Raw genomic sequence first — 14,703 nt, forward strand, 5'->3', positions numbered from 1 at the left:
ACCTGACCCATCGATCCTGACCAGAAGGGACCTTACAGACTCTGAATTCAACCACCGCCCTTTACAGAAGAAAACTGAAGCCAAGAGAGGGAAAGGGACTTGCTTTAGGTCACACAGCCTTCAAGGGGCAGAGGATGGCTTCGAACCGACAGGTCTTCTGACCCGCTTCTTTCCACTATACTAGGAGGTGGGGCTGAGGAGCAGGAGCCTTCCTTGCAGTCTCCCCAGTCTCCCCAGCTATCTGCTCCCCACCATTCTCCCTCCTTAGTCCACTACTGGAGCATAACCGGCCCTTTAGGAAACGAGCACTGATGTCCCTTCGTTGTCCGTGGCCTGACAGCATCAGCTGGGAGCTCCTGGGAGAGAGAAAAAGAAAAACTCAGGAAAAGGTCTCCTGATGGCAGTTCAGAGGCTGCCTTCTATTCCTAGCTCCCCCACTGAGTGAGCTGGCAATCCGTGGGCGTGCCTCTTCCTTCTCTTGGCATGCCTAGGACATAGGGCGTCAAGCATTTGTAACCTACCTCCCACGGGTGACGAGGCTGAGCCAACAAGGGCTGGCAACTTGAAATGACATTCATTTCTACCTTGGGGCTTCTGGCTCAGCTGCCGATAGCAGCAGCAAATATTTACTTCGAGCTTTTTGTCTTGGTGGATGGCACCGGTTTAGGCACCAAGGACGGGTGGAGCTTTCCCTAGGCCTAACTAGAATACCAGCCACTAGCATAGCTTGATGCTCGACCGTGCCCCACTCCGCCTTCTGCAGCCTCAGCAGGACAGCTCTCAGGGGCCCCGAAGGGCAACTTTGACAGAGTAATTCTCGTTCAGGTGTGTACGGGTTAGACGAGGCAGCCTCTGGGGTACCTTCCAGGCCTGAGATGCTGTGAGCCTCTGGCCTGGTACCAGCGAAAAGGGGGGGTTGGGGGCCGGGCATTGCAACATGGATTGGTTTCAGGGACTGGGTATAAATGTGCTGTAGACCAGTGCTGCTTCAGGGGCTGGCAGTGGGAAAAGCCTGTCCTGAGTAAGAGGGATTGTGTGGCAATTTTGCGTCCCCCTCCCCCAGGGTCCTTTGCTGCTGAGGGGCTCTGGGGAGAAGTGAGAGGTTTGGGGCCCACTTCAGGGATTTGCACTCGGTGCAAGTGAGATCTAGGGATCTGGGTGAAGGTGCAGGGAGCACAAGGGTCAGCCATTCTTTCTTCTGCAAGTTGGTACTAACTGCCTGCAGGGAAGCTCAGAAGCCAGTGACCAGTGGCTGGGGAGGGCCTGAGGAGGGAGCTGATGTGTTCAGAGGAGATCCTAGTGACCTCTCAAGGCCCTGGCAGCTCAACTCTTCCAGCCATACTGGCCCATTCTAGCTGAAGAAAGGAAGAGTGATAAGCAAAGGCCAGGGTAACCTCTGGCCAGCTGTATCTGTTAGGGCCTGGGAACTGGGAACTGGAAAATGAGCCCAAAAAGACTAGGGAGCAGAAGTGCTAGGGAATTCGAAGGCCAGGGAAGGGGAAAGAGCAAGGAGGGGGTCTGGGAGAAGAGGCTGGTAAGGTGCCTGCCGGCCCTCCCCCATACAGCCCCATGCCAAGCCTAGGTGAGGGATACAGGACCAGACCATGCCCCACAGGAATCCTAATTCCGATGAGATCTGTGAAACAAAAGCTGACTGAGCATTAATGCTGTAGAATTAGCTCCTCTGTATTGTAGTCTTTATTTATTCTTGCCAACTGGCTGCTGGAGAAACCAAGGCACATGAATTCAGGCTCAGTCTATGGAGGACGAGCCTGAGAACTGATGCCCCACAGTCTTCAGAGAGGGGTTGTGTGTGTGTGTGTGTGTGTGTGTGTGTGTGTGTGTGTGTGTGTGTGGTGCTGAGACAAAAGCCCCAAATTTGCAATCAGGAGATCTGGCTTCAAATCCTGCCTCTGTCACATCGGGCAAGCCACTGTGCCTTACTGAGGAACCTCATCTGTAAAACTGCTGTGTTTGGAGAGGAACAGATGAGATGGACTTTAAGCTTCTTTCCAGTTCTAACTCAATGGTTTTAGCATTGCCTCTCCAGACAAGTCCCCTTTTGGCTGGAAAGGCAAACTTGGGGTCTGCTTCCAGCGCTTTCCCAGTCAGCATTTTTTAAGCACTTACTATGTGCTAGCCACTGTGCTAAGTGCTATGGGTACTCCTCAAGGAACCCCCATTCTTCTAATGGGAGAGATAACATGGAAAGAACTGGGTACGTGCAAGAAATAGACCATGTAAATAGAAGGCAGACTCAGAAAGGAAGGCACTAGCAGCTGAGGACACCAGGAAAGGTCTTCTTCAGAAGCGGGGATTGGACAAGAGCTGAACCTTGAAGGAAGCGGGGAAGCCGGGAGCCTTGCGGAGGTGAGAGGGAGAGCATTCCAAGCCTGAGAGCAGGGCTGGGCGAAGAGAGTGCTGGGAAAGGAACTGCAAGGAGACCTTCGGAACTAGGATAGAGTGTGGGGAGGGGATTAAGGTGGAAGAAGGCAAGAAAGGAGGAAGGGGCCAGGTTTCAAAAAGCTTTAAATGACAAAGAGAGGACTTTGTATTTGGTCCTGGTGGAAAGAGGGGGCCACTGGAGGTTACTGGGTGGGGGAGTGACGCGGCCAGACCACTAGGCTTTAGGAAAATTACGTTGGCAGCCAAGTGGAAGCTGTAGAGTTGAAAATCTGATGGGCAGTAGGACCCAGGGAGCTCCCACCCAAGCTAAGGAGGAGCCACCTGCTTAAGCACCATAGGGTGAGTAAGTGAGTCCCTAGGGTGTGAGCCCATGCGTGGGAAGCCAGGGAGGCTGGAGGACGCTCTGCCTTTACCAGCGAGTCAGCCCGTCTAGAGCGATGCTTCCTCCAGGGTTGAGGTGCCAGGGCCAGTGTGGGCACAGCTGCTTCGGGGGAGTGGCAGGAGCCACCCGCTGGCTTCTCTTTCCTCCCTTGCCTCGGAGCATCCCCCTGTCGAAGTGCCTTCCTACCCTGTAACGGGCAGGCAGGCTGCTTTGATTTGTCCCTGGCTAGTCCCACCCATTTCTCTCCTGTCCTCCTTTCCCCAGCACCCCCACTCCCAGCCTTTGCCTTGCTGTCACTGCTGGGGTCAGCCACCCAGCACCTGTGCTGGAGGACCGGCTCCCTTGAGCTTATCGGAGCAACAGGTAGGGCACAGCCCAGGCATGGACGCGGAGGTGGTGCTTTGCTTCTACCCACGCTTTGTCTCTTGGAAGCAAAGTTTCTCTCGGGTGGAGGCTAGGAGCACGCTGCTCTTTTGTTTTCTCCTTTCTCTGTCTCTTTGCCTGTTGCATGTGTCTGTGTCTACTTCTGTCTCTCTCTCTCTCTGTCTCTCCTTCCTTCCCATACCCCACCTCTCTGTGTCTGTCTGTCTTCTCTATCTCTTTTCCTCCCTCCTGCCCAGCCCCACCTCCACCTCCCTGTGTCTCTCCCTCTCCCTGTGTCTATCTCTCTGTCCCCGTGGCCTTGTGTCTCTCTCCCATCTCACTCACTCCTGTCTTGTTCTTTTTGTCTCTCTCCCCAGAGAGTTGAGCCTGGGAGCACCGTTCCTGTTTACCTGCCCCACCCCAGAACTCAAGATCTTGAAGCCCCTCTTCCTGTCACCCCTGTACTCAGCCGGAGCTCTGCACAGGACAGCCAAGGTTTGTCCGGGAAGCAGTCCCAGGTCACTGTGGAGCGAGCCAGCAATGGGGGAGATGAGCAGGGTCTAGAAAGGCCCAGGACACTCGAGCATCTGCCGGTCACTCACCTGTCAAAGTCCAGTCCTCCTCTCCTACCCTTGGTCACCGCTTAAATTCTTCTCTAGGGCCACTAGGGTGCAGGCAGAAGCCTTGAACTTGAACTCCCCTGGGGGCCTCTATGCTCTCTCTGGGCCACCTGCAAGAGGACCAGCCACAGGAAGCTGGCTCATTCTACACAGTCCCAGAAGGAGGGAAGTCTCTGGGGAGTGGTGGCAGGTTTTTCCAGTCCTCAGAGCATCCTGACTTGGGTGATCAGCCCACATACCAGCGGCAACTGCAGCACCTACCGCCGCCACGGCAGACCCAAACAAAAGCCATGTCTCCACCCCCTTCTTCCCCAAAACCAGCAAGGCCATCTCTCAGGAGAGGAAGTCCCTCTTCCAACTAATCAGTATTCTCGAGTCACCCTCAAGGTCCAAGAATGTCTCCTTCTCTGTTCCATCTCGGCAAGCAGCTGAACCCATGAAGCCCTCAGAGGATCAACTGAGGCCAGCCAGTAGCTTGGGCATCGACAGGGTTTATGAGAGCAGCGATGATGTAGGTGCCTACCACCCAACCCCACAAGAGTCCATTATCCAAGGGCCCACTTCTCAGTGCAGATTTCCATATAGCATTCTCTTCTCCACATTCCTCTACTGTGGCGAGGCAGTGTCTGCCCTGTACATGGCTAACGTCTATCAAAAGAGCAATGACACCTACTGGATGACATACACTGTCGTCTTCTTCCTGGTTGCCTCCATCATGGACCAGCTGACCCTCATTTTCGTCCACAGGGATCTGGCCAAAGATAAGCCTTTCTTGCTGTTTATGCATCTTATCCTCATGGGACCAATTGTCAGGTGAGTAACCAACCCTCTGTCCAACTGACTCATCGTAGTGACCTTTTCGTAGACTGTAAACTTCTGGAGGGGAGGGAGGTCCTCTTTCATTTTCATCTTGGCATCTTCCTCCAACCTAGCACAGCGCCTGCCTTGTGTGTCTCGAGGTAGGCATCAGACTTCTCACACACTGGTGCTGAGAAGGAATAGTATTTGTTCTAGACTGGTGCCATTTTCCCTCCCTCCCCCCATCTAATAAAAAATAGCTGGCACCTGCGGAGTGCTTTACGCGTATTATCTCTAGCAAGTGATCTGCTGGGTTAGGAGCTATGAGTATTCCTATTTTCAAAATGAGGAAATGGAAACCACAAGAGATGAAATTATTTTCCAGTGTCACACATGTAGGAAGTAACTGAGGACAGCCTCAAACCCAGGTCTTCCTGGCACCGTGCACAGTGCTATAGAGACACATGTGGGACCTTAAATCCAGTCCCTCTGGCATTTCTAAAGTGTGTACATTCTGTCAGGTGCTATGCTAGGGGCCTGAGCCAGTGGCAGCCTTCCACGCCACTGAAATGTCACCAGGATGAGCTACTGTGCTGCCTCTGTACCCCATTGGGTTTGGGATTATTTTATTATCATTGGATAGTGTCTGCCATATGATCGCGTGACCGAGAAAACCGATATGGGAACCATCATGTGCCTATGCATGCATATATCCTTTGGTCCAGGGCTACAAGGCCTTGTGTCTTTTCTATTTGATATCCAGAATTCCCATCCAATTGGTGAACATCCCCCAGCTCCCACCCCCACCTGCTTCCACTCCCATCTCCCAGATGGGCCACTTTGTCCAAAGCCGGACCACTAGCAGTGAGCACCACTCTGCTCTTTCGTGGCAGGTCCCCCCCAGCCCCCAGATGTTGGAGGGACCCCCGGAAACCTTCCTACCAGTTAGAAGCGGGCAGTGACTGGTACCTGTCTCCTTCCTCCTTCCTCACCTCTCCCAGGGCATGTTACAGCAGGGTGATTTCATGCTATAAAGAAAGCCCTTATTCAGATGGACTTGTAGTTACAACACTTAAAGCTAGAAGGAAACTCAGAACCCTAGTCCAGCCTCATAAAGAGGAAGGGGGGGTGACTTTTTCTAGATCACATAAGCAATAAAAAGCAGGCAGGGTTTGATCTGCTTCAGTATCCTGTCCCTGGCAGGCAGGTTTGGAAGGAGCCAGAGCACCCCTAGTCTCATTGTTAAAGGCAACAGAGTAGGGAGACAAAGTAACACAGTGCCTGAGATCAGGAGAGTAGAATGCATCAGCTCGGGACTCCTCATGCCAACAGGTATGGCCTGGATGCCAGACAGAAAGCTGAAGAGAGATAAGGAATGTGGGTCAGAAGGAGGTGTGGCGCAGTCATGCAGGAAACATGGGGCTCAGCCTCGGAGAACCAACTCGGTGTGAGCTGACAGATCCCTTCAGTCCCCAGGGAAGTATTTTTGGAGCCACCTCTACTAGAGAGAAAACCGTGGGCTGGGCACTGTGTAGGAGCCAAAGAATAAGCCAGGCCTGCTGCCTTCACAGAGCTTATCTCTGCTCTGGTTGACTGTTGTCCTGCGTTCTTGAAGAGGACCACAAGGACATGACTATGTTAGAGTCAAGATTAAAGGTGTGTCCGACTGTGGCCGGTCGGACCGATACGAGCTCGGAACGTTTGTCCACAGGTCGGGCACAACTAGCCCGTGTGAACTGCTCTGGTAAGCAGACAGTTTGCTGTGCACAGCTTAGGAAGGACTCAGAGCTCAGAGATAGGCTCCCAAGTCAGCCTGTCAAACCCTCTCGTTTTGGAGGGGCCCCTCGAAGGAGCTAGCCCAGGCTTCTTCACTTCGGCTGGGCCTTAGGGCTCTCATGCAGGCAGGCTGGCTCACTCATGAAGCCTAGGGATTCCTTTTCAGAATAACGGTTTTCAATAATTGAAGGAAATGGGAACTCTCAGAGATGAGTGAAAATAAAGAAGTCATTTTCCCATCCAAATTCCTGGAGCCCCTGACATCTCTCCAGGGGAACCTGAGGTCCCATGGATCCCAGAGTAAGAAACCCTGTACTAGACACACAGAGCTGAGGGGGGAAGAGCAGTTGAGAGAGGGCATGCCAGGGGAAGGGAACAGGATGAGTGAGTAAAGGTTCAGAGGTGGGAGAGTATCTGGACCATAACACAGAGTGTCTGTGGGAGATACAATGGCCAAAAACGTCAGTTGGGGCCAAATTGTGGAGGGCCCCAAATGCCACACTAAGGGGAATGAATTTTATTTGCTAGGTAATGAAGAGCCATGGAAGGTTGGTTTATGTGTGGGGGAAGGAGGGAGGGCTTTCATATAATCAGAGGAGTCTCCTTGACATCAGGAAGGACCTTCCTGGCAATGGGAGCTTTCCCAAAGCAGAAGGGGTCCCTAGGGGAATCCAAGAATCTGTGACTACAGCAGGAGATGTGCTGGCCCTTTAATACTGAAAAAAATGAGCAGAGTGGAGAGAGGAAGGGCATTGGTGATGTACCTCCCCCACTTTCGCTTTTGGCAGTCCCTACCCCCAAAGACACCTTTGGTTTTGTTCCCATCATGCTTTGTTCCTGCAGATGTCTGGAGGCTATGGCTAAGTATTTTGAAGTGTGGCAGAAGGCCAATGAGGAGGAGCCCTATGTCAGCCTTACTCGAAAAAAGATGTTTCTAAATGGCCGGGAAGTGCTGATCGAATGGGAGGTGGGCCACTCCATCCGAGTCTTGGCCATGCACCGGAACGCCTACAAACGCATGTCCCAGATCCAGGCTTTCTTGGGCTCAGTGCCCCAGCTGACCTACCAGCTCTATGTTACCTTGGTCTCCACCGAGATGCCCTTAGGGAGAGGTGAGTGGGAACAGGGGAGGTCACCCATGGGCTCAGCAAGCTGGATCTTCAACGCATGTGGGGACCTGCTCAGGCATCTGCCTCACATGGGTCTGCCCATCTTCTCCAGCTAGCGTGAGCAAGGCTTCTTCCCTGGGCACCCGGGTCCTGTTTGCTTCAGCTGGCCTGAAGGGCCCAGCAACCAGCCCTCTCTGCTCCCAGAAGCAGCTAGGTGGCAATTAGGAGGACAGGTCTGGGATGCTTCCCCCTGTCCTAGGTCTTGTCTGAATCACTGGGGAATCAGGCTGGGCTGGCTTTGGTATTTGAAAACCTGTTCTCCCGTCCTCCAGAAGATGAAAAGCGAAGGGTGGGGGGATGTGGGGGAGGGGGGTAGGTGGCCCAGGGCAAGAAGCCAAGAAAAAAAAGGCCTTCATCCCAGTCCTGACTCTGTGATCTGGGAATGTGTCCTAACCAGTCACTGGCTCATTTTCCCACCTGGAAAATGGGGAGCATATGATTAATAACCCCTAGCAGAAGCTGTGATAGTATGAATGTCTGTTTGCCAGCACAGTTCCATTTAGCACAAGATTGGGCTAACTGTCAGTACAACTACAGGCAGCAGCTTGGGGTGCAATGGGAAAAAGCAATTATCTGGATTCAGAGGAGCTGAAGTTCAAATCTAGACCCTGATCTTTGGTTTGGGTTCTGAATTGCTTTACAGCTTGTTTGGATCAGTTCACCACTCCATGAACAGTGTATCAGGGTGCTTGTCTTTTGTCAGCCCTTCCAACATTGACCATTTCTGTTCTTTAGCATCTTTATGAATTGGTTGGGTGTGAAATGAAGCCCTACAGTTATTTTGATTTACCATTTCTCTTATTGTTGATAACTTGGAGTGTGCTTTCATATCTTTTGAGAATTGTAAATCATTTGAATATTGAAAATCATGTATATCATTTGAACATTTATGCCGTGGGGATTGGCTCTTGATCTTATGGATTTGTGTTAATTCTCTCTATATCTTTGATACCAGAGATCTCTTTGGTGTGCAAACATTGTTTTTCCCAGTTGATAGGAAAACCCTGACTCTAACTGTTTTTTTAATCGTAACTGCATTGATTTTCTTGGGGTCAAAGTGTTTCAATTTCATTCATTTGAAATAACTTACTTATTTTTTGGTGATCGTCTCTATTCCTTGTTTGGTTAAGAATTTTTTCTAGCCATAGCTATGAAAGGCCTCTGAACCTATTCATTTCCATTTTTTTTTACAATGTGCCCTTTTATATTTAGATTGGCTGTTCATTTTGAGCTTTCTATGAAGCGAACTGTAGGTGTAGAACGTTGGTCTAAAACATCTGCTTTCTGCCAAGGTGCTTTCTGGTTTTCCTAGCAGTTTTTGCCAAATAGGGACTTTTTTCTAAGTAGTTTGTATTTGCATGTTTATCCAACACTGAGTTATCGACTATCGATCATCTAAATTTTCTGATAATCTAGTCTGTTCTACTTATCCCCTTTTCTATTTTTATCTATAAGCAAACTGTTTGGACAATCATTGCTTAGAATAGACTCTGAAGTCTAGTAGAGCTGGTGTCCTTGCATCCCTGTCTGGACTTCACCAGGGAAATGTTATTACCAGGGTAGAAAGGAATTCAGATGGGAAGATATGAGACACACAGTTCTTCCCACTCTGTTCCTGGGCCCAAGTGTTCTAGCTAGAAGGGACCCCAAGTTGAGTCCACAAAAAATGAGACTTGGGAGCACTAGGAAGTGAATTTAGGTGAGGGTCAATTAAGGGACTGAGTGCAGGCAGTTAGTAGCAAATGGAACTGGGCACATGGAGTAGGTTGCTTCAAGGGTGAAAATATTCCCAACTCACTCTTAACTGGAATATTCGAGCCTCATTTAAGTTTGTGGACCACTGAGTCACAGGGATTGATTGTAGGATCATAAGATCTTGGATCTCGACCTGGAAGGGACTTTAGAGATTATCTAACCCAATCCCTTCATTTTACAGAAGAGAAAACTGAGGCCCAGAGATGGGAAATTATTTGCCTAAGATCATACAGCTAGTAAGTAGCACAGCTAGGTTCTTTGATTCCACATCTAGGATCATTTCCACTACACCAAGCTGCCTCTTGTGCATGATCTGACACCCCCCCCCCCTTTCCTGTATTTCTTCCTGCAGTGATCCTAATAATCTTTGCCCTGACCTCTGTCACCTACGGGGCTACCCTCTGCAACATGCTGGCCATCCAAATCAAGTACGATGACTACAAGGTCCATGTACATGTCACAGAGGTCATCTGTGTCACCATCTGGCGGAGCTTGGAGATCACTTCCCGCCTGATTATTCTGGTGCTTTTTGTGGCCACCTTGAAAATTAAGGCGTTGCCCTTCTTTCTGATTAATTTCATAATCATCCTCTTGGAGCCATGGGTCAGGTTCTGGAAGAGCGGTGCCCAGATGCCCAACAACATTGATAAGAACTTTAGCCACGTGGGCACCTTGGTGGTGCTCATCTCGATCACCGTGCTCTACTCGGCCATCAACTTCTCCTGCTGGCCAGCGATGCAGTTGAGGTTGGCCGAGCGAGACCTGGTGGAAAAAACTCAGAACTGGAGTCACATGGCCGTGCACTACACTGTGAGGCTGCTGGAGAACATCAGCATGGTGCTGGTGTTCCGCTTTCTGGGGACCAAGATCTTGATCAATTACTGCCACACCTTCATTGCGGTGCAGCTCATTGTGGCCTACCTGATCTCCATTGCCTTCATGCTGCTCTTCTATCAGTACCTGCACCCCCTTCGCTCACTCTTCGCCTACAATGTAGTTGATTACCTGCACTGTGTCTGTTGCCCCTGGGCCTCTCGGGCCAGGTCAGGGAATCTAGAGTCAACCTTTGAGAGTCAGTTGAGGCACAGCGTGGTCTGATGCTTCCCCCACTGGGTCTTTGGGGAGGGGTGTGGGGAAGTGGGGGATTGCCGAGAGGAAATCTACAACTCAGAGTATGAGGATGATCCACCTAGAAAAGCAGTCACCTGACCATTAGGGGTAGGAGCCTGGGCCCTCAAGCTGTGAGAAGCTCACAGTTCACAGGGTCTAGACCACAGAAGAAGGGCTATACCTAGCTCTCATCTCCCCCCCCCCCACATACCCACACACTTGTCCCCTCGAGAGTGTACATACATATACCCACACCCACACACATACCACTGGGAGCCATCTGGAACCTCCCAACACAGATGGGATGACTACACTTCCAAGGCTGAGCGGCTACACTATCTTTTAGTGACCAGTGAAGGCCCATCATTAGCAAAAACCCATAAGGAACCACCTACCCTAGAGCTCACAAGCTTCAGGAGAAGGGGCCCAGGACCTGCAGATTTTTCCTGAACAGTGCGCACCCAGTTTGACCTGTGGCCCTTCAGGCCTAAGCTATCTTCTCAGCATACCCTTCACAGGACTTTCCTTCATGGGCCACCAGGGGCAGTGGCTTGCTCAGGTTCCCCTATCCCCCCATTCCTCATCATCATAAATCCCTCCAAGCCAGCTTCCTCTCTCACAACCCAGCTGTTCTTTTAGCATCTGTTGTGTGTGATTATGAATTATATTTCAACAATGCTGTCCTGTGACTGAAAATATTTTTACATGTGCCCCCCCAACTTTATTTCTAGATACTGTCACTTAACTTTTTTTATTTCAGGGGTAGAGGGGGGTATGTTTGGGACAGCTTCTTCCTGGCGGATGTGAAAGGGGAGGAGTTTTCCCTCCAAGGGGGCTAGATATTAATCAAGTCAATCTCAATTACTAAATCCCACCCGAGTATACAGAGAAGAGATGAGCCTCATCCCAGATGTACAGAATTGGAGAATCTGAAGGGGCTTCAAACCATCTAGTCCAACCCATACTCGTAAAGAAGCTATCACTACTACATGCTTGTCCAGTCTCTGCAGAAAGGGAACTCCCCACCTCTTGGGGCAGGCCCTTCCACTTGGGGAGACTCTAATTGTTGAGAGGTTATCTTAACAAACCCAAATTTGCCTCTTTGCAGTGCCCCCCCACCCTCCCATTCCATTGCTCCTAGTTCTGCCTTCCTCCCTAGACTGACCTTGGAGGTACTTGAAGACAGCTGTCATATTCTGCCCACCACCTCTCCCTCCAAGACCTGTCTTTTCCAGGCTAAACATGTCCAGTTCCTTCAACCGATCCTCCTCTGGCATAGACTCAAGGCCTTTCACCATCCCGGTGATGCTTTTCAGCTTCCCAATGACCCACCTTAACTAAGGTCTAATCAGGGCAGAATACAATGGAATTGCCTGTCAATTCCCTTTTCCTTGGAGCTAGACCCCTCAATGTAGCCCAAGGTCCCATTCACCCTGTTGGCTGTCTTATCCGTGTTGTTGACTCATTAAACATGCAATTCCCTAAGACCCTCAGATCTTTTTTCAGATAAGCTGTTCTCTACACTCCCCCCCCCACCACTTTGTTCATAAGGAGTTCACTTTACAATAAGTAGTTCACACGTTCACCAACCTTCTTGTCCCGTGGATGGATACAGGTATTTATTTCCTTTTCTATGTTTTCTATTTAGTATTATCTATATATTTAAGCTTCTTAAGAACAAGGCCCATCTTTGTATCTCCAGTACCTAGTATGGTGCATTGTATACAGTAGAAGCTTAATAAATGTCTACTGAATTACTTTAAATTGCACTGGCTTTGGAATGGGATTTAACATTCATTTGATGTTTGCAAAGGACTTTCTATACATTATCTCAATTTGATGCTCATCACAACCCTGTGAAGTTGGTGTTCTTATTATTTCCATTTTACAGGGAGAGGAAACTGAGGTCCAGAGAGGCTTAGTGACTTGTCAAGATGGCAGAGCCAGGATTTAAGCCTAGGCCTTTTGGCTTCAAATCCTGCTCTTCTGCCATCATTCCATACCGCCACTGTGATATTTGTCTGACTGGCTGTCCTAGGCCTGCTTCCCAGTAAATAATGGAGCTAGGCCTTGGGAGATAGCCACCTGACCTATTAACTTCCACCAGCTGTGAGCACAAGTGGAACTTGATCCCATCTGTCCCAGCCATGATGTGATCCAGTGACTTGAGTGCCACACACCATGGAAATGTAGAGCCAGGCAGACATGGCTGGGCAGGAAGCCCAGTAGAGCTAGAATGGAAACATTTGCATTGGAGAAGGCCACTCCTGGACTGGATTGGCAGGTTGGTTGCCCTTCAGGGGAGGATACTTGACTTGGTAGATAGATTCTGTCCCATTTCCTTCCCAATCTCAGTGACCCAACATGTTGGGAATGTGAAGACTAAAGACAGGAGGGCGGGGAGAAGCCTCTAACCTGAAAAACCTGTAGAGATGAGGAGGTGAGACCAGAGTAAGCTTTGATACCAATGAACCGCAGCATGTCCTGGTGGTGTCGGGTCTCTGACACTGGCCAGCCAAATCACTTAGTCTTTCTGAGACTCAGCTTTCTCAGCTGTAAAATGGGGATACAAATTCTACCTGCAGTGGTACCTCATCAGATACTAGATTCAAAGCAGGAAGGGCCAGCAGAGGCCTGGCCCAAGCCCCTTGTTTGACAGACTGAGGGCCAGAGAGAGGAAGTGACTTCCATTCACAGATCTAGGGCCCCTCAGGAGCATCTTGCCTACCGTATAAGGCAATAAATGGCAGCGGCAGAATTCAAATCCACGTCCTCTGACTCTGAATCCAGAAATTTCCATGGTAACATATCACCTCCCAGAGCCACTGTGAGGGTCAAACGAGAGATAGTAAGTTAAGTGCTTTGGTCAGCTTCAAGCACTATAGAAAAACCAGCTATTTAGCTACAGGGTTTTGTGGGGCAGGAAGGAGGTTTGGGGAAGGCTTTGCTTCACTTTCCCGTCTCCCAACACTGCCTGAAGTCACTATGAGCTCCCCAATGTAGCATGCTGGACCCCCTGGTCCAGGAAGCATTTTCCTGGATGAGGTAAGAGGCCAAGAAGAGGAATGGAGCCGGTACAAAGGCACGGGTCAAGTGACGGCCTGGAACCGAGGAGGGAAGGAAGGACCCCAAGAGTTTGGGGAAAATGCTCAGCCAATGGAGTTCAGCTAAGAGCATGCAAATTTGGCTGTACTAAGGCTCTCCAAGTTAACACACCAGGGGAGCAGCATATAATAAAATAACACGCTGCCCATCATTCATTCAGCAAGTTATTCATTGAGCACTGGAGGTAGGGAGGCACAAGTGTGTGGGGGGGGAAGGGACAAAAAGTCTCAATTCAACAAATCAGTTTCCACAAACACAAAATCTAGCTAGACCCCCAGCCTTACCTTGTTTCCCACAGCACCCCATCATGCCCTCTTTGATCCAGCCAAACTGTCCTACATTCTTTAGGCCACATCCCACAGTAGATCATTGGCATGAGCCCTCACCCGGTGCCTGGCATGTGCTCAGCTCAAGTACCACCCACTCAGTGTGACTTCTCACCCCCTAGCTTAATTCAAATGATCACTCTCTCTCCAAATACCCCAGAGCCTTTGTTCTGGAGCTCTCTTTTGCCCTGCTGTGTGACCCTGGGCAAGTCACTTAAGCTCAGTTTCCCCAGCTTTTGAGATGGGGACAATAATAGCACTTCCCTCCCAGAGTTGTTGTGAGGATCAAAAGAAATAATATCTGTAACACCCCACCTGGCAACAAGGTAGGTGCTTAATGAACTCAGCCCTCTAGAAGCTTGTAAAAGGCTTCCTTCACATACCCAGTTTGAGCCTCCCAGCAATCCTATGAGAATAGAAAGCTCTTTATACTATCCCCATTTTACTGATGGGGAAACTGAGACTCAGGGACCTTTAAGTCACTTGTCCAAGGTTACACAGCGATTAAATGTCTAAGGCAGAAATCATACCCAGATCTTCCTGACTCCAGGGCCAGCATTCTCTCCACTCCCACCAGGCTATTCCCTAGGGTCTAGCAATTTAAATGTTCGTTGAATTGGGAATGAAAACCACTGATTTTTTTCCCTCAGGGGGTTTACAATCTGGTTGTAAAGCAGGGAAACTGAGAAGTTTGAGCAAGGTGTTATATGATTGAGGGTGAAAAGGAAATGCACAAGTGAGGAAAGCTTTAGGAGAGCATCCTTGAACAGCAATCTGAAGGGAGCTGGGAGGCATTCAATCTGATCCCTGCATGACCAAGAATTGCCCCAAGTACACCATCCCCCCCCAATGACCAAGAATCCCTCCATGTGCACCATCCCCCACCAATGAGC

At 50.0% G+C, this 14,703-nt stretch overlaps 1 protein-coding gene across 1 annotated transcript; it reads left to right on the plus strand.

Moving 5' to 3' along the window:
* The first annotated feature begins 3,169 nt into the window (after window positions 1-3,169).
* On the plus strand, window positions 3,170-12,137 carry XKRX (XK related X-linked). Its single transcript, XM_027837376.1, has 5 exons — window positions 3,170-3,235; window positions 3,529-3,646; window positions 4,002-4,584; window positions 7,189-7,457; window positions 9,622-12,137. The coding sequence occupies exons 1-5, from the start codon at window positions 3,170-3,172 to the stop codon at window positions 10,365-10,367; spliced, it is 1,782 nt and encodes a 593-aa protein (XP_027693177.1). The 3' UTR covers window positions 10,368-12,137.
* Window positions 12,138-14,703: the final 2,566 nt, after the last annotated feature.

Source organism: Vombatus ursinus, unplaced genomic scaffold (genome assembly GCF_900497805.2).
Source record: "Vombatus ursinus unplaced genomic scaffold, bare-nosed wombat genome assembly UNPS02004533.1, whole genome shotgun sequence".
NCBI classification, from domain to species: Eukaryota; Metazoa; Chordata; class Mammalia; order Diprotodontia; family Vombatidae; genus Vombatus; species Vombatus ursinus.